General features: G+C 41.8%; 1 protein-coding gene across 5 annotated transcripts; it reads right to left on the bottom strand.

Moving 5' to 3' along the window:
• Nucleotides 1-785: 785 nt before the first annotated feature.
• On the bottom strand, nt 786-21,505 carry Pura (purine rich element binding protein A). Of its 5 annotated transcripts, XM_075968862.1 has the most exons (3): nt 20,504-20,989; nt 17,156-17,209; nt 786-15,040 (listed from the first exon to the last, which is right to left on the bottom strand). In XM_075968862.1, exon 3 carries the CDS (start codon nt 14,900-14,902, stop codon nt 13,937-13,939), a length of 966 nt encoding a protein of 321 aa, XP_075824977.1. In that variant the 5' UTR covers nt 14,903-15,040; nt 17,156-17,209; nt 20,504-20,989; the 3' UTR covers nt 786-13,936. The 5 variants fall into 5 exon arrangements, with proteins under 5 accessions (XP_075824977.1, XP_075824978.1, XP_075824979.1 ...); XM_075968863.1 differs by lacking the exons at nt 17,156-17,209; nt 20,504-20,989 and adding an exon at nt 21,419-21,505; XM_075968864.1 differs by lacking the exon at nt 17,156-17,209 and having other exon boundaries at nt 20,628-20,989.
• Nucleotides 21,506-22,351: the final 846 nt, after the last annotated feature.

A 22,351-nucleotide genomic window follows, 5' to 3' on the forward strand; every position in this document is an offset into this window, starting at 1 on the left:
TGGTTCTCCTTGGTTAGATAATCTGATCTTCTAGAACAGGGGATCTCAACCCACAGGTCATGACCCCCTTGGACTCACAGATCAGATATTTACATATGATGCCTAACAGTAGCAAAACTATAATTATGAAGTAGCAATGAAATAATGCTAAGGTTGGGGGTCACCATAAGACAAACTGTATTAAAGGGCCACAATGTTAGGAAGGTTGGGCTATTGTTCTAGAATGATCCAATAAAAGTGTACTGAAGATTTACTCCTGTGCTATGTTTTTGTGGCTTCTTTTCTCTCTGCTTTCCTATTCTATTAGAAAAGCAGTGAAAAGGATCTTACTTCAAGACACAACTCTTCACCTTACGTCATAGACTCCTGTAACCCGTATACTTCTCCAAACCAACTTCCAACATAAAGCTGAGAGGAACAGAACAAGGTCTTCACAGGAAAGGAGCAGGATTCATTGCAAGTTCTTCCTCCTTTTCAGAGCAGCTTAGTTAACTATCACACGGCCAGACAAGTTATTAAAAGTTGATCCAAGAATCCACAGAGGAAGTTTATTCACAAAAAAATCTTATAAGGAAATAAATTTGTTTTAAAATAAAATTAAAAATGTGGTTTTCCCATGTGAGAAAGCACATTTAACCTCCTCATTAATGATGAGTTGTAGGCAAATGCCCACCGACTACCAGGCTCTGGAGGTGTCTCCATTGACCAAAAACCAAACCGAAACAAAACAAACAGGCCACCAACCGCCCCCCCCCCAAAGACTGAAACAAAAGACTGATGATCTGTTTATGTAGTCACATGAAAAATAAACATCTTTATTTTTGCCTACTTTATTTCATTTTTTTCAAATAAAATTTAAATCTGTACAAAGTATACTGTTACAGTATATATTTTGTAAGAACCAAGGCCTAAAAGAATCACAATACTTCACTAAGCAGTACAGCAGACCTCGCTAGCTTCAGCTTTGGTAGTGAACAGACTCAAGCCGGCTGATTTGGGAGAACATGACAGCAAATATGGTTATATTACAGCCCAACACACTGCGCTTCTTCATATGATAATAACTGCACATATTTAACACAGAATGCTCAAATTTACTTTTAAAATTGCATTTGCTTACTTTTTAGTTGGCAAAATTCAGCATTCTTAAATGGGGTCCCCAAACAGTGCAAATTAATGATATTCTATTGTATATTGGCACAACTCCAATAAGGATTAACGTGTAAACTCAAAGAATATCAAGAACTTAGCCCTAGGTTTTAACTAATATACACCTGGTCCATTTAACCAAAGTCATTTTGGAAAGATAGTAAAGAACAACTCTATTTCTGAAAGGACATTGTTTTGACCATCCTTTAGAGAAGGTAATTTTTTAAATTGTCATTAAAATTTTTACTATAAAAATTTTACAAACTTGATTAGAAATTTCAAGATGATTCACAGCAGACAAATACAAACTCTTTATATTCCAACAACAGCAAGGCTTAGACTTTCAGGCGGAGCACAACCATGTCAGCTGTGTTAACTGAAACTGGACAGTGGACTAAGTTTATAAGTGGTGCTGGGTCTAGCAAGTGTAAATACACAGTATATTTCAATGAAAAGAATTGTCTTCTTTATACTTTATTTGTTTTCCCATAAGGAAACATTAATGTTTACATTCTTTAATAAAGTTAATCTTACATCAGAATATAACTTAATACTGTCAGCAACAGGGACCACACACAGTAAATAAGAAGCACATTGAAAATAAGTCTGATTTCACATAGATTAACATTTGTTGGTTAATAAAATATCGACAGTATTACAATCTTACAATATTTACAGTAAGAAAAATCTAGAGTAATATATACCTTTCACAGCAGGATTCTCTTTAAAGTTTTTCCAGTTTGGGATTGTGTGTACACAAAAAGCTCAAAATAAAGCAACTCTGCATGTATCTTAAAGTAACGGCTACAGGGGACTCTATCATGGCCATTGAAAATAATGGTGACTTCTCACGGAGTCTGTGGCATCTGAGAACCCAGTTAATTTACCAAAGTCTTGCTCAAACCAGCTAGTTACCCAGATTAAAGCTGCAGAACTCCGGCCTTCCCCAACTGCTGAAAACCCAACAGACGTTCTCATCATGCTATAAGAAAAGAGGGAAGACTGGTTTCAGCTCATACCTTATGGCTGGAAGCTTTCAACCAGTGCATATCTTCTAACATATGCTAAAAGAAGGCTGGTTTCATCCCCAAGCGTCACAAGAGTCTACCCTCTAAGTACAGGGCATCTGATGATGTCAAGCTCACTCACTTCAACTCTTGTGCATTAAGATAAGGCATGAACTTGGCCCATACAATACCAGTCAGTATCTTGGAGACTTGGGATTGGGGCAAAGGAATAGATTTGTGTAGTTTGCACTGAGAGCAATAGGAAAAATGGGAAGTGATGTACATTTCCAATCAGAATGACAAGAAGACCCACATCCCTAAACTGGAATTTGGCCAGGGCATCAGAGTTAGCACCCCCTCTCTGAGTACCACAATTAGGACATGTGCTCTGGGCCTCCTCCTGGAGAGCATCTACAGTAAGTAACGCAGTGTGGGACATTATTTCAGTGATGACTCCCAAGGAAGCAGATACAATTCTTGAATCTGGGGCTGTCTACAACCCAAGGTCAAACCTCAGAGCTGTGACCCGTCCCAACTCTGCTTACTTCACAATATCTGATGGGCACAGAGCACTCAGGGATACGGCTGCTGGCTACTTTGGACTCTAGATCTTACAGGTAATCAACAGGTATCTGGGGTTGAATTAGCAAACTGTACCATGGCTCCTTAAACAGACACTGTCAGGTTTGAAATCATGTCAAGCATGAATCTTCACTGTCAGGTCAGAATTCAAAGTAGGAGTGTTCCCACATCAGCCAAGGTCATTTTGTCAAAACCTCAGAGGAGTTGGACAGTTTTTCAGTTTGCAAGTGATTGGTTACTTATTTCAGTCAAGCTGGATTGGCAAACCAGACTGAACTATTTAGTTTGTGTTTTGATTCTTACATTGTGCTAACCCAAAGCTGCTGCATTTGGGCTAAATACACTGACAGAGAAAATTCAAACAAAAGTTTAAGCAAACTTCTGCGGCATTTTCTTTTTTGAAGTCAATGCAAGATTGAAAGGTATTTCTACCCAACAAAGTCTGTTTAAGTGTTTAATGTTACTTCCTTTTGGTCCTATACAGAATGCTATGACTTCTATATAGGTCTGAATGCTGCCCCGTGTAGATTCCTTCTGTATATCTAAAAATATATACTTTTCAGTAGTTCAATACATAGTTAATCTTCCCACAGAGGAAGATTTTTGTAATCACATGTTGCAAAGTAGAAAAACATCTCCTTTCTAAGAAAGGAAATACACTTTTCTATTGTACACTTTTGAATAAGCCCAAAGGCATGCACCAAAAATCATTATTAAACTAATACATGCACTAAAATGGCGTGGAGTTAGACTTAAAGTGCTGCTTCTTGATTTTTAAATTTGAAGACATTTGTCAGGTGTTGAAAGTCCTCCCCCACCCCTACCTCCCACCCCATGGTATCAAGAGAGAAAAGTAAAAAGTATGCATAAATCTTTTAGACTACTCTTTACATGGGGAAAAGATGGATATATCAACTATCCTATATGTAAACTGGACTCCCAGTTTTAAATAAAGTCAATATTTACTGGTAAAAATTGTCAAAGCTAATACACCCAAACAAATGTTACTAGTAAATAATGTTCTACATAGAGAATAATTTACTTTGGTTTTATGCACCTTCTCAAAAATAATACTAGTGTCCCATACTTCACCAAACTGATGTGTTCCAGCAAAGTTGTAAGGCAACTTATTTTTTCCTAGTGCCATCTTTTTTCCCAACAGACAAAACTAAAATCTTTTGGTGAGGAAGGGGTTAAGATAATGGCTAACCCCTTGGCATCCTGAGCATTGTGGTTTATCAAACTCTACCCTGCTAACATTGTCAGGCATCCGGAGCCCTACCTTGAACCAGGAATGGCTCCCATATCTGGAGATAACCTGACTCCTCATACACAGCTCTCATAACTTTACTTCTCTTTCCCTTCTATCTGGATGTTATAAAGTCTAACAGAGCTAGTTGCAATATTACATTTCGCTAGTAGGGGCCACCATGTAATAATTCCAATCCAAAATGTTTTAAGCCAATAGCTCTAAATTTTATCAATTACTTTGCATTAAAATTTTGCGTACAGTCTGCAAAGAGCAAAAATTCATAACTTGGGTTTCAGAAGATAAGTGATGACTCTAAGGTTGTAGTAAAATTATCTGTATAATGTGCACCTTTTTTCTGGGGCAAAGGTCCATCACTTTCATCAGATTTTCAAAGGTATCTGTGACCCCCCCCAAAGCATTACAGGGACTTAGAGGGATACCCGTAATTCACTGTATAACAGGATTAGGAAATGGAGGCAGACAACAATGGCCTGGGGGGCTGCTCTTTTCCCTTTACTCATATTTGGGAAACAAGTGCTTCAAAGTAGGAAAAGAAATTAAGCTGGTTAACCTCCACTAAAAAAATAAAGCCACTTGCTACAATTTTCTCACTTCCATATGCAGTAAATTTAGCCTCCAAGAAAAGGTATAAAGACTGAATCTTTTCTTTTCCTAAGGAAATTCACAGATACAATGATAAATGTCACCCACATTTAAAGAGCTAAGGCCATCAAACGTAGGGAACTCTAATGATATGAGCCTTTAACTTGCGGTTTTGTGTACAGAATTATCTAGAGTCAAATTCATATTCATTAACTTTCATTCCAAAATTGGTCCACATGTAGACAACCTGGCTCAATTCCTGTACATAACCCTAAAACCTGGACTATGCTAAAACTTTCTACTTAAATTAAAAACAAAGCTACAGGCTCCTCCATAGAATCTAGCCACAAGCATCCACACCATGTTGTAGACAACATTCTCATTTCAAAAACATCACTCAATTTTCAACAGAATTTGCAAACACTGTGAAACACAATGACCAGAAGAACATGGGAAGGACATGTCATGATCAACACCCCCATCTAGAACACATTCAGAATATCCAGATCTGAAAAGAGGCCTCTTACTTGCTGGTTTTAAGTGTGAGATGTGTAAAAAGCTACAGGGAAAGAAATAGAAAATGAGATCATTAAGTAACTTATAAAAACAATTCCAGCCAAAAATATATCTCTCTGTTCCATTGAGAAAATTCAATTTCTTTCTTTCTTTTTTTGCAGCTCTGAATACAGCATCACACATTCACAGGTACACTGCTTGTTCTCTATGCAGGCACATCAAGGAAGCTAAGACTGCCTCTGGTTAAATCAAAGTCTCACATCCTTTGCTGGCCCCATCCCTCAAAAAGTGAGTCAATCTTAAATTCTCAAAAGAAACGGTCATTTCACGTAATACCAGTTATGTGACACAAACCACGAAGGAACTATATGAACTTTATGGAAAGCTACACAGAAAAGGGAACTGCCGTCTACTTTACTTCCAGTTTCTTAAGCATGTGCCCAGTAAGACTCATATCATTTGCTAAATGAAACATACCAACACTCCAAAGCCAGGCCACACCCGGCTGGAAGTGGGATCTCAAAGACACAATTTCATATACATAGACATATTTCCTATCCTAAGCTTTTAATTTTCTTCAACAGTTTAATAAAGCTCACATTTATAAAGAATTTTATTGGCAAATAAAGATCCATATTAAAAATTTTATAAAAACAAATTTTACTGTTACATAGTTAACATGAATAAATATTTTCTTGGCCTTATAAAGCATATGTAATTGCATATGAGTTTAACTTTGGGTGGGATATTGAAATAATTCTTGCAAGAAATTAAGAAAGACTAGAAACAAAAGTGAAAGTGACTAGTCTTTAACTTCCAAAAAATCAAGTGCAAAGATAAATAGTGCAATAATGAAAACTATAAATTTACAGGCCACTTTACAGTCTTTTCTGCTTTTGCACTTTTCTACATTATTATCAAACCCTAAAAACTGTATGCAGCATAGAAATGGGCTATAGTTTATCTCCATTGCCTAGACTCAAGGAAACCTTTCAGACTTGTCTCAGTCATTTAAAGCACTAGTTCTTTACTTCTTTTAAACAATTCCTAAGGGAGAAGCTATTTAAGAAGGCTCTGCACAGACTTAAACTATAGTATGTTAGCTATAATTTAAAATCTGACACACAATAAAATGTGAAAATTATACTAAGTGTCAACTCTGCAAAATAAACTATGTAAAAATAATCCTGCTATTGTTAATGAACTTGACACTTGAGAAAAGACCAAGTATAGACCAAAACTTCCTTTTGGCTATTTTAAAAACAAATTATCGCAAGAATGTATAGGGATCTGATTAAAATAAAACTTTAAAGTAATGTGTCAAAATTACTGGGAATAAACCCATAGTAAATTTACAGTCAATCTGAATCTGAACTATGTAACTTTAAAACAAGTATTACCTTAAATAATTTAAAACACTCCTGGGATTATAGAACAGATAACTGATCATTGTCAACACACCTTACAAAGAACAAGAACCTGGGTGATATATTAAGTTAGAATTAACACCTGTCTACACTAACTTTAAGGAATTCAACAACTTTAAAGTAGGAAAACAAACAGAAACACGAATTCAGGGGATATGTTGTCTAATTCTGGAACCACATTACCAAGGGTTTACGATCCATAATGTTAGATAGCTGTTAGGACACAAACGTAAAGGAAATAGAAAAGATACCTAAAATAGCAATTCAGTGATTTATCTGGTTTACTGTCTTCTAAAAAAATTATGTGGACCAAAGGCTAAGTATCTATAAAATAAGAACCTCTGGGTGTGGATCTTGTAGATTAGAAAGATAATCTTGAAATGCAAACATAAACTACACTGTGACAAGAGCCCAAGATAAGAGTGTACAATAAATGTCACTGACAGTTTAAAAATGGCAAACAAAAGGTTGAACTGTTCTTTTTTTTCCAAAATAGTAAGTTCCTAACACCAATCTGCGTTGACCAGGAAACCTGCCGTTTCACAATTGTGCTACTTGACTTTGTTCAGAGGAGCAGACATACTATAAACCCTCAAACCATCATATATACACATCAAAGCAGCTTTGTATAATCCATCATCATCACCACAACTAGCAACAGACGGACAGTTTTCTCTTCACTGACAGTGGACATGACACCTCCTTAGTGAAGCTGAACCTCATTTTCTTAGTCAACAACTGTCATCCAGAGTTCATCTTAGTACTTCCTACTGCCAATAAAAATCCCTCCTACTTCCAATCATTCTTTTCTCTCACACCCCCATGCACAAACAGCTTTACCCTTTCTGCTCTCCAATTTATACACCAGTGAGTCTCAGTTCTCAGTAACTTAAACACATGCTTCTTACATTCTTCATTTCACAGATTTCCTAACAAGAACTCATTTAGATGCTCTTCAAATTGCCAAGTTAAGACTATGGGGAAAACAACAGTCAGAAAAGAAAAAAGGCCAAGTTACCTCAAAATACAGAACTCTTTCAGGATTACCAGTTCAAAGGAAAGAGTCATCACTTCTTCTTAAAGGAGGGATGCTCAGGTGTCACGAGTGGGATCATGAAGAGAGAATGAAGGAGTCAAAGTGTCAGATGTTTTTGCAAGGAGGTCAAGAGCTACCAACAACTAATTGCACTATCAACTATCAGTCCATTTCAGCAGAGTTTGACATGTCAACGAGTGTAAATCATTACCTGATTGTTATTACTGTTTGAGCTAGTCAAAAGTGAGATTTCACCTGTCTTGTAACTTTTAACTGCTATTTAAATCCTCCTAGAAGCCTTTTGCATTAAGACATCTTAGACCAAAATATATACCAGCAAGAATACTGCCACAACTGCAAAACACAAGAGTATGACCTTTAACCTTATAGGCCTTCTGAATTACTAAAGTGGAACCTAAACCAAGAAAATTAAAACTCATTAGTTTAATTTTCCCCCCATGAAATGCTAAAAAATTTAATACGTAAATTAATAATAAAAAGTATGTATTCATGGAAGCACAACAATATTATATGATTCCAAGAATAAAATGTTTCTGGTCTGTAAAAATTAGTTTTATTTTATACAAAAGATCACCACATTTCTACACCTATCAACAAGCCAATTTTCCACAAAAGCTAGACAACAGAAGGGAGGGAGGGAAAGAGGAAAGGAGAGAGGAGATACCAAATGTAATGGAAGGAAAGATACGTAAAACCTAACATGAATGCAGAATAACTATAAAAGTCTTACAAGAAAACATCACCAGGAGGCTATTTTCCACATTCAACTTTTCTGAAGATGTAAGCTGCCCAGGCCCTTTAATATCAAAATCAGGTAGTCATTTTGTAAAACTACTTAGAACCAGCCACATTTCTTATATTTCATCTGGTTGCTCTTGAATCTTGAAATTCTACTAATGCTAGTTTAGATCACCATTACGTAGCCCATAATAATGAAATTTCTGTTCAGAGAAGCTAGTCTTAGCTAGGATGGCCTAGGCCTTAAATTTAGGTTTGGTTTTAGGATCAAATAGCTTCATAAATCTTTAAGTCAGCTTTTCTTAAAAAAATGCACTGCTAACTCTGCAGAGCTATGGTAATATTAATGCTGCTGGATAGTCATCTTAAGTAGTCATCACTTTAGTTTTATAGAATATGTTACTATGAATGGCTTAAATTGGCTTACAATGAAGAAAACAATGTTTTAAAATTTGACAAACTTTAAAACAAACTTACAAAACTGGTAAATTCACTTCAGCAATTAAAAAGATCTTTCCCTTAGTCTATTCTCATGACAAAACTTGAGTTCCCTCTAAATCACTGATACTCACATTTAGAGGTAACAACCATAAATATTATATTCAGTTATCACCCACTATTTCGAATCTAAAGTGCTCAAGATACCCTTGTCTTAGCTTTCTTTAACACAGTAAACAAAATCTCATCCTAATATCCAAGAAACAACAAAAAAAGGGGGGGGATGATTTTCTGTTTTATGGGGAAGAAAATATTAAAAGTATACTTATATATTAAAATTAACTGGAGTTATGAAAGCTACCCGAGTCATTTCAGGAAGTCCTATTCTAAAATCATCTAGAAATATAAGTGTATAATATGAAAAAAAACCTAATGGAAATATTGGAGAAGAGAAGGTAAGTCACGTAAAGATAAAAATAATCCCATGCCCATAGTGGGGTCACCATGGCTGGCCAATTAACACAAAATGTCATGAGAGAAAAATGTGTTTAAAAAGTTTCAACACTGCCAAAACACAAAACTTTCAAGTACAGAAACAAAACTGAGATAACCTCACCAAACATTAAGTTCCACTTAAAAAAAAAAATCAGGAAGAAAAAAGATGACATTACTTCTTTTCCAACACACTAACTGATGCTATGACATGCTTTGAGCCACCAAATCCACCCAGACTATTCAACAGATTTATCTTCCTCACCCCCTTCTACCCAAATTTAGCTCCATTTTCCTGCAGAAAAAGGTACAAATTCCTACAATGACAAGAACAAGAAATAAAAACAGTGAGTACAAATGATAGAGATCCATTGATTTTTATTACAAATGTACTTGATCACTTGGCTTCAAAAAGTTTAAAATCAATACCCTAATATCTGTATGCCAGTACAAAGCAAACTGTTTTACAAATTAAATACCTAAAAACTTGACAAAAATATTAAAGTTTGATGAAAAACAATTATAAAAATTCTTAATCTCTCTCTTCAAAAAAAGGAGGCAGTCTTCCCAGACCTATCATACAATGTTAATAGTGTGCAGCACTAGGTAGTTAAATTATATTTATGTCAGCATTAAAAAAAACTCTTAAACTAATAGATTTTATTTGTATATGCTTCAGTTAAGTTTGTGAATACCATCTGATTGCAATATAATCAACTCTCTTTAATTGAATTCTAATTTACACTTATTTAATAATTTGCATAGCTTGAAAGGGATAAAGGTTATTCTACGACTAATTAACATAGGCTATTATAGTGCTATTTCTCAAGGCAATAAGTATTTGCTCCCAAATGAAATTATCTGTCTCCTTTCAGCAGGGGTTAAAATCACTAGCAGCTTTCTCCATTACCTGAAAAAAAAAAATCAAACTGGAATAGTTATCCATCTTTAGATGTAAAGGCCTAAAAACAAAAATTGACAGACTTTCCATTTTGAGTCAAATTTTAACCCCTGCATGGGATTAGAAAGTGAGACTTTCAGAGATTTTTAAATTTCCCATTGGTTTTGGTTTCTACTTTCCATGGCTTTTGAGAAGCTGGAAAAGAGTTTGTCTTTCCTGACTACTTTGTCTTTTTTTCTCATTTGGCAAATGTTCATCTACCTTCAATGTGTGTCTAGCAGAGGAAAAGCCAACATGGCTTTCTTATGAACCTCCTTTGTTGTCAAAGGCATGTATGATGATTTCTACAGTTCTGGTTAGTTAACTTTAGCTCCCTCTGTGGCTGGATGACTGCTGCTTCTAACATCTGAATGATAAATAGGAGGCACAAATAAAAGGTAGCTTTAAAATAAGATTTGGTGATTTAAGGGGGGGAAACTCACAAATACCACCACCACTACCACCACCACACACACACACACACTCACGCGCGCACACACACACATACGCACACACATATTCTTCAAATCTGGTGGCTGATCTCTGGATCAAATTACTTGACAGTGTCTCTCATTTTTAAAGAACATCAATAGCTCAATGCATTTCAAGTTTTCTTTTTTTACTTAGGCAAATAACATAGTTTAACCAAGCTCTTGGACCTTAATTGTAAGACAAAGCAGATCAATAAAAATAAGGCATACTTGTCATGAATTAAGTTCTGTTTGCTTGTTTTTGGCACATTTGATCATACTGTCTTCTATGAACAACACATATGGTCAAATATACCCTTCTTTTTTCAGCACAAACTGGGGCTACCCACTAGTAAAACTAAAAACATGAAGAGACTCTAACATAATACACTGAAATATAGAACCTTGGTAAAGTACCGAGCACCTGGGAGAGAAATAAATGTAGGGGAGGATGAAACAGGAGAAGGGGAAGGGAGGTGAGGAGGTTGATGGGGAGAAAGTGAGATGCTTTGAACAAAAAGAGCATCTTTACAGTCACTCAGTCTTCTCTATATGACCACTTTTTAAGTCTTAAAAGATCTGCGTGTGGATTTCTTTTTAAACCCACTGACCATAAATCAGACAATGGATTCAAAGTCCTAGTAAGATTGTGTTTAACTGTTATAGTGTAAAGACAACAGCACAGTACATGTGCTTCTTGATCCAGTAGGATTCCAAGCAGAATCTGAAGTCTATAGGTAAGAAAGGTTTCACTTTAGGCAGTTGACCCTAAAGAAAACCTAATGAAAGAACTTGCATCTCAAAGAAAGGACACTTTGCCTAAGTTTGCTGTGTTTTTGTTGACTTGCACTACTGACTGCTGGCTACTACAAAACACTGATCTAGGAGTACTCCAACAACTCGTAGCACAAGGCTTAACTTTAAGAAGCTATAGTAAACAAGAGACAAAATCAAAGCAATTCTCTTTCCTAATTAGAAACAGCACAGAGAATGCAATCTTTTCCATATCACAGTTAAAGTACAGTGAACAAAACAGCTCAACAAACCTTAAGACAAAAGTGCAGGTTATTAATGTTTACATGCAGTTGATAAGCATTCCAAATGTCACATTATGCACTGTAAAAGCTCAACTTTACTCTATGAAAATAATAAAAAAAATGCACCTTGGGGGGAGGGGAAAGCAATTTAATAATTTCCAGTGATTTTGTAAGTAAAGAAACCCCTAACTATTGTACGGTCACCTCATAGTTAACATTGTATGAATATGAAAAGCAAACAGTGGAAAATGCACAGTACAATGAAAATAGCTTGTTATTCAACACGTACAACCAGAAAGCTTAAAAATATCAAATCAAAACCTAAAGAGCCAGCAGGAAAAAAAAATCCTTCAAAAAAGACAACTGTTCTGCCTTCCTAGGCGGATGCTTTCCAATGGGAAAGGTACTGACCGTTCCCAGTCCTACCGGTGGTTTCTTCTACATACAGCAGGTAGATCTAGATGGCTGGATTTGCCAAGAAACAATTGCATGTCCAGAACTCTCTCTGTCAAGACAAGATCCAAGATCCTCTTTTTTTCTTTTTTCTTTTTTTACCAAAATACTTTCTACAGAATTCCAAACCAAAATGTACTGTATTTAAGGCATCTTTTTATAACATTTTTCTCTTCACTCAAAGATGATAGTCATGCAGCAGTTTAATGATAAAAAATATATTAATATTTTACTATACAGCAGCAAGAAGTTAGTTGTCAATTAAAAGCACACAAACATCTTCAAATGAAAACCTGTAAAAGACTATCGTTACAAACAATTTCAGTGGAGGACACCAGCTTGGTAAAGTGCTCTCCTAAGCTTGCATTTTCATACCCTAAACTTTGAATATGAGTGATAATAGAACATACTTTTGACAGAAGGCTTGTACACTTGGGGAACACAAAACACTTACATGTAATGTAGCCAGTAATAACTAGCACCACAGCTACATGGAAATCCTTTACATACACCAACTTGGCTTTCACTTTTAAAGGAAACTCAGAATCCATGGCTCAGTAGGATAACTATAATGGTGTTGCTTTGCTTTTAAACAGGTCTACATAAGTTAATAGCACTGGCAAAAAAATCAAAGGATAGCTTCAGACCTCTTACAAGTTTAGGAGACAGTGCTAGTGACCACAAATAGACTCACTACCTGATATCCAAGTACAGGCTCACTGGAAATTGCTGCACGTTAGTTAGGTTTTTAAAATCTTTCTACACATAATAAAAAATATATATTATGAACAATACAAGTACATCTCATATACACAATAACAAAACACCTACTCAGTCAAAGCAAACAGATGCAGAAAAATATTATGGGAAATTTCCTTTTTCTTTCTCTTTTTCTTTTACTATTTGAATAACTTTGGTTCCAACCATAAAAATCACAACTTAGCAAATTTCATTTAAATGCCTTTTTTAATAATTTCATGTTCACAGAAGTTTCACTGACCATTTTTATATGTTTAAGGTCCAGATGCAATGCATATTGTATAAAAGAGAGCACTTATTGTTTACCTTGCATGAATTAAACCTACGTACCTTGAACTCTACAAACTTCTGCATAACATTTAGACAAAGCTCAGACACACAGCATGCCTAGCCCTCATATATATACACATCTCTAATCACAGGTATATAGGATGTCAAATATACTATAATAACCTCCATGTAAGGTTTGAAATTTGGTAACAAAATGAGAAAAACTAAAAATATTATTTTACGTGTTCTAAAATATCTCTTTTTTGTGCTAAAGTCAAATGTTAGCTCAACATGAAAAGGACTTTTTATATAATTCAGCAATATTATAATCTTGACCATTTTGCAAACACTTTTAATAATAATAGCTTAAACGTGTACAAAAGTTCTTGGTTAATTAGGGAAATAAACACTCAGTTCTTTATATTTTTTAATCAAGTAGGAAACACAGTTCATATAATGTTATTACTTTTTGTATATTTTTTTGTTTTTAGCAGCTGCTTACTGTTTTACATGGTGGATAAAGTGGACAACATCCAGCGATGGGTGGCAAGTCAAGAAGAGAAACTGTCAGTTGGTGGAGGTTCTGTGGGTGGTGCTCCCTTGGAGTTTAAGTTTTTTTTTTTAACTTTTTATTTTCTCTCTTTACAGTATATTTTCTCTCTGTGTGTGGCTGTGTGTGTGTGTGTGTGTGTACACGTACGTGTATGCGTGTGTGTGTGTGTGTGTGTGTGTTTCATTCAGTTTGATCAATCTTCTTCCCCTTCTTCCTCACCCTGCAGTAGCAGGGTGGCAGCGGTGGTCTCCTCCTGCTGCTGTTGCTGCTGCTGGTGGAGCTGCTCACAAGCGGCCCGCTTCTCCCTCTGCTTCTCTTGAATCTTCTTCATCTCCTCCGAGTACTTGCAGAAGGTGTGTCCGAACTTGGCCCACACCTTGTAGGGCACGGTGATGGAGTTGCGGTAGGTGGGCTTCACCTCACTGACTCGCATAAACACGCCGTACTTGTTGGAGCCCACATCGAAGAAGAAGCGCTTGTTGTCCACAGTCAAGGAGGTGCCCTCGGGCAGCTCGGCCGGCTCCTCCTCCACTCCATAGTCGTCGATGAGCTTGGCCAGAGCGTCACGGAACTCGATGAGCCCCTGTGCGGGCAGCGCAATGGTCTGGCCCTGCGTGGAGCCCAGGCCGGGCCCCCGGTTGACTGTCTGGCGGATGCGCAGGAAGCGGCCGCGCTGGTTCTCCTTGAGATCCATGTAGTACTTGCGGTTTTCGCGCACCAGGAACTCGCTCTTGAGCGCCCGGCGTGGCTCGTCCTGTGCCTGGGCCAGGTCGGGCGGCTGGCTGGGGCCCAGCTGCGCGTAGTGCTCGATGAAGTCGCCCAGGTAGTCGCGGAACTCCACTGCCACAGACATGGAGAGGGTGAGGCGGCTCTTGTTGCCGCCAGCGCCCACCTCAGCGATCTTGAGGAAACGGCCCTTAGCGTTCTGCTTCACGTCCAGGTAGAAACGCTTGTTCTGGATGTCCACCCGCTTGGAGGCCAGCTCCTGCGTCTCGTGCTGCAGCCCCCCCGGGGCCCCGCCGCCGCCGCCACTGCCGCCGCCGCCCCCGCCGCCACCACCGCCCCCGCCGGAGCCTGAGCCCGAGCCCGGGTGCCCTAGGGAGCCGCCCGAGCCCAGCGCCGCACCACCCTGCTCGCTGCCGCTGTCTCGGTCCGCCATGATGCTGCGCTCCGCCGCCGCGCCGCCGCCTGCCGCTCCGCCCGCCGCCTCAGTCGCCTCAGCCGCCGCTGCTTTCCCTCCCCGGCTCCGCCTGCTGCCGCCGCAACCCCCACAGCCAGTCAGCCACTCTCGCGAGATCTGCGGGAGAGACGAGACAGACGAGACCCGGTAACAGGGCACTGACTCCCCAGTACAGTAGCAGGACGCCCTACTGTACGCGCCCACCCGCCCGCCGGCACGTGACTGCGCCCCTTCCCCAGGCCAGCAACCCTGCCCGTCTGCCCGCCAGGCGGCGCCCACCCGCCGGCCCTCGCCCTACACCCCTCTCCGGAGGGGGGGAGCGGGAGCGAGCGCCGCGTCGCAGTTCTGCTGCCACCGCAGCCTCTGCCGCCACCGCCGCCGTAGCTACCCCTGTTGGCCAGACCCTAGGCAGCCTTGACTTGGGGAGCCGGGGAACTGGGGGTGGGGGGTATGCCGTATTAAGCACAGACATCAGTCCTGACTCTGCTTTCCAGTGACCCCCAAAGAGAAGATTGGGGGAGGGGCCTGCGTAGCACAGCAGAGTAGGATGCAGAGGGTATACCGAGTCACGGCCTCCCTTTCCCCTGTGGGCCTGACCCAGACCCAAACCCAGACAGGGTTGCCCGCCACCCGGCAGGGCTGTCTCCTACCGCAGAGCCGTGGCCGAAGAGGCAGGCGAGGAAAAAGAGGTGCTGCGGTGGTAAACCCTTAGCTGCAGAGGGGGCTGCTGGGGACGAGGACCAGGCGCCGGCAGCAGTGGCGCGGAGCAGCAGACACCTAGCCCGTCCCTCCCCTCTCCCTCCCCTCGCTCCCGCCGCTCCCCCTCCCCGCGCACGGCAGCGGCTCTGGCCTCAGATGATCCCGCTCCCCCCTCCTCCCAACCGCAGCCCCGCACAGTCGGGCGGGCGCACTCACCAGCGGGGGGAGCTGGGCTAAGGACAGTAGCCGCACCAGGGCCGAGGTGCCCGCAGTGCCGATTCCCGTAGGCTATGCCCTTACTCCAAAACAATAATAGAAAAGAAACCCACACTCACCCCAAAACCTGCAACCAGACCCCTTTGGGACCAGGATTGCTTGGTTGCCTCCCCCCTCCTCCTTCTGAGATTTGGGAAGGGGGGCACCATGCTCAGGGCTCTGCCCAGCCTGGGTTGTGGGCCAGCTCTGCAGATGAACCAGACCCTGCTGAGTATTCAGACCCCGGCCCACTCTTCTTTTGGACGGACCCAGAATGAAGGAGAAAACCCAATCAGGCTTTCGGAAATTCATGAACTAAAAATGTCAGGAATTTCCTGGGAAACGCAGTTCCTTACGGGATTCATTAAAGCAGGTTTGCTTACCCCTTTACTCTTCCACCCAGAAACTCCCAGTATCCAAAAGAGCCCCCACCCCCGGTAAAATATTAAAAGATCTTGGATTTTATGCAGATTACTGACCATTAATTAACCAATCAGTCTTAGCTACTAAAAGGAATCTCCTGTGCCCATAGAAAGGGGCCCAAGAATAAAGATGGAGCTCAGAAATAAAAATTTTCTTTTTAAACTATAACTCATAATCTAGGGCTTCTTTTCCAACATCCAGAAAGATAGTGCGTGCTAGTACTTTACTGCAGTGTGCAGCCCTGTGGCACAGCGAAGGCCTATTTCCTGAAGACCCTTGCCAATGACTCCAAACTCTACATTACTGGAGAGGATACAGACCATGCAGCCTTATCTCTGGCTTTTTCGACACAGATTGATGCCTCTACCCTAGTAATATGCCTATTCATCTGTGGGTTCCACTTCTACTGAACTCCTTTTCTTCCACAATAAGGAGCCGCCTTCCCCACTTAGCTGCAGAAACCGGTAACTTTAAGGTTGCCTAACGGGGAAAGAATTAAAGTAAGATCAGTCTATGGACAGATGCTTTTCAGGTCTTGAGCCCGAAAAGCCCCTTAATATGGTCTTTTATATTGGGGGCAAACCTGTCCACTGGGTGTATATGTCTTCCCCAGCAAGAGCCCCATTTTAGTTAGTGTTAGGCACATTCACTTCCCATTAATAAAGAAGAAAGAGGGCAAATAACCCTGGTCACCAAAGAGCAAATTAGGGAATCCCGTGAACCAGCCTGAGAAACATGCATCTGCATACAGTGACATCTGAAAGCACTCCCTGAAGAGGAAGCTCACTCTGAAACAGAAACCTTTGCTAAGGGCCTCACAAAGAATTTCTCCTTAATTTAGAAGCAATCACTTACACATAGGGCCTTTTCAGTGCTGAGTTTTCTGCACTCTCTCCTCCATCCCCAAGTCTGTTGGGTTAAGGGAAACAGGAACTTTTAGAGGATTTCCTACCACAAAAACAAATTCCTGAAGACACAGAGGTGCCTACCGGCTCTCTACTTGTTCCTTGAAACAGTCAGGACCCTGGATAGACCCCAGCAACTCCAGTAACCTAAATGCTGAGTGACGCGGGATCTGCATAGAACAAAGCGGTCTCGTGGTCTCACGCTTCCACGTGTAACTGAAGGAAAGGTCCAGTGAAGTACGGTTCTAGAGAGGTACCTGCCGTTCTTCAAGAGTTTACTTTACAAAGAACAAAACCATACCCCTAACGAGAGCTCAAGATAGCAAGGCCAATGAGATTTTGATGAGGCCACCCACTGCCAGTTCCTACATTCTCCCAGACTTGGGGTTCCAAGTCGCCTTCCCGAATCAACTTCGCAGTTAATCCAAACATTTATTTCCAGGGGTTCTGAAGCAGTTTGAATTTTGGAGAGCCCTGCTTTTCTGGGAAGAGGAGTTATCACCAGGAATTGACATTTTCCTCAGAGGAAAGGCAACTGATGGGGTTTCTAAGTAGAATACAAATTAAATATCATTTGCACACTTAGAGTGGGAATTTCGAGTGAAAACCAGCAAATGACTGAGACTTCTGAGTAATTATATGCTTTATACAGTCATTGTATATGTAATTTCTACCTGTACAAGCCAGCAGCTCTTCTTTATATCTAAAAAGTAAACAAGACTGAAGCTTCCCCCACAAACAATTCAACAATGTTAGCTAGGTAGCATATTTTTACTACTTCATCAAGAGCATCAACTTCAGGATAAGCTTGTAAATGTGGACTTTTTCTCTGTCTAAAAGGTAAAAGGCGGCTTTCCTTAGGCTACAGGTATGACATTCGTCTTAAAAGGCAGCCAGGAAGAAATGAATATTAACATACAGGATAGTCTTAAAATGTTTAGAACTTTAAGTAGAAATTTAAAAATTATATTTGCATCCTGGCTTTGAAGATCTTTAAGAAAATTGTAGATTTAAAGAGGTTGTTAGCCATTTGTTAACTACCTAAATATACTAATTTGATAAATGAAAAACCTTTTCTAGTGTTTAGCTCTTTGAATCTATTACTTCAATATACATAACTGTTAAGACTAACCTTACAATTTCATTCCAGTGTAGGAAAAACTAAAAAGAAACGAAATACATGTAGCAAAATATTTATATTAATGAAAAATCATCAAAAAGCATTATTTCCCTTTCACTCAAAAATTGCTTACATTTACCTGATAAAGATTTGTAGGTCCTTTGAGTCTCTTTATCAACACTATATACACACTTTAAAGAGAATCAAGACTAAAAAAAAAAATTTAGTCACTACATATTTAACAAACTTACCCACATTTTTTTTTTTTGCATTAGGACACAGATTGAGATAAACCAAGAAGGAAAAAAATCCTCAATTTTCCTCTGCCTCAACTACAGGGATTCTAAAATAATGTAATTCACCTTTTATTTTTACAGGAAAAAACAACACATAGTAATAAAATAAACTTGAGGAGAAGCTATTTACCTCTGTGTAGTAAACTCTTGATTGTAGTGCTCCCAACAGAAACAATACATTAATACTTTACAAAGCCCAAATTCCTCCTTCCCCCAAAAGAGAACTTTGAACTTTATTCAAGTGCTACTTGGGTTAAACCAGACAATTATCTTCAATACTTAAATCATTAAAACAACCAGAATGTTAGGCTGCAAATGTTCAAAGCAGAAGAATCCCATTTCTTTAGGGCTTCTACCAAGGGAGGAAGGGACACAAGTAAACGGACGGACGGACGCTAGCACCATAACCAGCTCACAGCACTAGTACTGCCCGAGTCCTTTTAAAGAAGCTTTCAACAGCCTACCCACTCTCGAAAATTAGCTTTCTTTGACACTGAATGAGTATTTAGAACTAAAAATATGAACTAAATATTCAAATTCAGAAAAGGAATATTTAGTGATAAATAACCTTTGCATCTCCAAAAGGTTTTCATCTTAAACATCTGCAGGAGTTAAATTTAGCACACATTCTAAATTCCATAAAAAAATGCACAGAACCCAACATTTAAGGACCCCAAAGGTCCAAACAAAACCGATTCAAATGTCAAAAGCTCTCTCTTCATCTGATACTTAAATGATTTTACTAGAACTATACTCAAGGAACTGAAATCAGCAACTTTTTCCATACTTTAGCCAACACTCCAATTTTCAAAGCCGCAATTCCCTTAAGTCTTTTGGGCGGGGGAAAAAGGGGGTCTTAAAGTAAATAAAAATTTTCCTTTCCCCTCTGGCAGTCTACCAAAAGATGCCAAACCAAATCCAGCCTATTGTAAATCTCCCTTCCAAGGACATGGGACGGTAACATAGACATCACTGCTAAAATATGCCTTAAAGTCCTTAGCTGGACAGTAACGTAAGGGGCCCAGAAGAAAACCGAGCCTCAAATAGTTCCCTCAGAGACAACAGAAAAGGTGGCATTTTTCGGGGGAGGGGGACGACTGCCGACAGCTCTGTTACACCTTGCAGGTCTCTAGGGGCCTCTCTCTACCAAAGTTCAGGCTTACGGTAGATACATTTGCAGGGTTCCTACAACATCGCAAGTCACCTCTGGTCCTGCTGTCGGTCTCAGAGGAGACCCTCCAGCTTCACATCCCTTCCTTTTGCCCCCACCGCCACCCCCCACCCCGACAAAAGCTAATGAGCAGGCAGGCAGACCTAGCGCTCGGGCCACCCATCCTTGGGCCTGGCGATGTCAGCACCGATTTGCTTTGCCCTTTAAAAAAAAATGTAAAAAAACAAAAAAGCCAACAACGCACCTTGGGCGTATGTAATGGGGGGGGGGCGGAGCAGGAGAAGGATTGGTAGTGGAATCTAATTTATAGATCCCTCCTTCCTCTTCCCACCTCCAAGGGATGCAGTACTGGGAGTGTCAGCCACGTCTAGCGCACTGTCCCAGGCCTCGGGGCCACTGTGGTCTGTGGAAATGGAGCTCAGAGATGGAAGAGGGGAAAAAACAAAAAACCCCGCATCATTGATGGTCTCCAGTGCCTGCGGGGGGAGAATTGTTCTTAAAAGGGGGAAATGTTATGATGTTCCTTCTCGGAAGTGGGAGGGGGTTCATTCGTCTCCGCCAGACCCGGGATGGGGGGGGGCGTTGCTGCACCGCCTGGGTCTGCAATGGCACTCTAATGATTTCTGGTCTGCGAGAGGACTGTGGCAGGGGACAGGGTGGGCGGCACCTCGACTGTGGCAGTGACAGCAAGCAAGGTCGCGAGGGGCTTACCAGGGCGGGCGGGCTGGCGGGCGCTGTCCTGCCGCAGGTGAGGGAGGGCGCGGGCTGGAGGGAGGGAGGCCGGCGCGCGCGAGGCGGGCGCGAGGAGGAGGGAGGGGGAGGCGCGCGCGCACACCTGTTCTGGACGGCGGCGCGAGCCGAACGGCGCCTCGCTCGGGCTCTCCGGGCTGAGCCGCGAGGAGGGCGGGCTGCGGGCGGGGGCGGGCCACGAGGGGAGGGGAGGAGGCGGAGGCGGCGGCCGCGCGGCGGGCTCGGGCCTCGCTCGCTCGCTCTGGGTCTCGCCCCGGCGGGCAGGCCGACCTGACACCCGGCTCCTCCCGCTCACTCACAGCCCCTCCGGCTCTCTCTCTCTCTCTCTCTCTCCCTCTCTCCTTCTCCTTCTTCCCCAGCGGGATCCGCTCGCCGCCGCCGCCGCCGCCGCCACGGCGAGTCGTGGCAGCCAGACGTCGGCGCGTAACCCGGCGCTCCTTGCGTGACTCCCGGCGACGTCAGCGCGCGCCCCGCGCTGCCCACCCCCTCCGTGGCTCGCGCTCGCGGCTCCGTGGCGGCCGCGGGAGCCGAGCGCGCTCCCCGTCCCTGCCTCACACGCGGGAGCGCGCCCTCGCCGCTCTAGGCGCGTCAATACTGCAGCCCAGGCCCCGAGGCGCGTCTGAGGACCGGGCCCGGGTGGTCGCTCCCTCCCCACCCCGCTCCCGGGGCGCCCCTAGGGGGCTCATCCCGCGCCGGCATTCTCGAGGCCCAGGCGGGGCTCAGGCCCGGGTGGAAGCCTGAAGGGCCTGCGCCAGCTCCGCGTTAGGGCCTCAGCGTCACTGCGGCTGCTGCCGGCCGCCACCTCGTCACACGCCCCCTCCCTCCGCCCGGCTGTCTCAGAGGCGGCTAGCCTTTCATCTCCCTGGAGGGTCTCACCTTGGCCTTCAGACACCGGCCAAGAGGGGCTGGAGGGGAGGAATTAGCGGCAGCGGAGAGGCTAGATGAGGCTCTTGCTCCAGCAACCATTGACAGGAAGTGTGGGGTTGCTGCCCAGCCTCCCACGCAGTGTAGGTGAAGCTGGGCCCCTTTGAGGGAATGTGACTAAGGACAAAACCCTGATAAATATTATTTATGCGTCTTTGTGCAGAGAGAGAGAGAGAGAAAGGGGCGAGTTATTTTTCATAAATTGCTATGCAGGGGTGAAACCCAGGACTGTATAATGTCCTTTAAGATTGCTTATGACATCTTACCAACTTTGAGATTTTTGGTGCATGTAACATCTCAGACCTCAACACGCAGCACACAGAATTGACATAGATCAGCTAATGATGGTCTGCAGAATAAATAACTGTCGGCTTTCACCATCTTTATTTAAATAGATCTCCCAGAGAAGCCATCTATTATTTGGGAAAATAAAGAGGCCACTAAAAAAGCATTTCAAAGGAAACGACCCATTACTCTTCAGCCTGTCTCCAACACGTTCTCGCCTCTAACTACGGAGTAATGAACGTTTTGTTGTTTTCTTAAAGTACGAGAATAACTTAAATAACTGACCAGATTTTAAAGTTATTTTGAACATCCACGACAAATGCCCTGTTCTTAGGCAATAGAACTTTAAAGTTCACTAATCTTCAAGAGAATGTTATCTGGTGAAACCTGTGAGAAAGTAGAAAGGATGCACGATACATCCTGGTTTAGAGATAAGAATTTTTTGAGTTGGAAAAGTTAGTTGTCCAGAATTTTAAGGATGGTTTCACCCATGAAGGAGAAAGCTTTAGTCTTTCTGTCCACCACCCTCCACTGTTGTCTTCAGAGTATCATTCAATGACCTTTTTATATGTTGTAGATAGTGGTGAAGGGCTGAAAAGA

This window comes from Microtus pennsylvanicus, chromosome 4 (genome assembly GCF_037038515.1).
Source record: "Microtus pennsylvanicus isolate mMicPen1 chromosome 4, mMicPen1.hap1, whole genome shotgun sequence".
NCBI lineage: Eukaryota > Metazoa > Chordata > Mammalia > Rodentia > Cricetidae > Microtus > Microtus pennsylvanicus.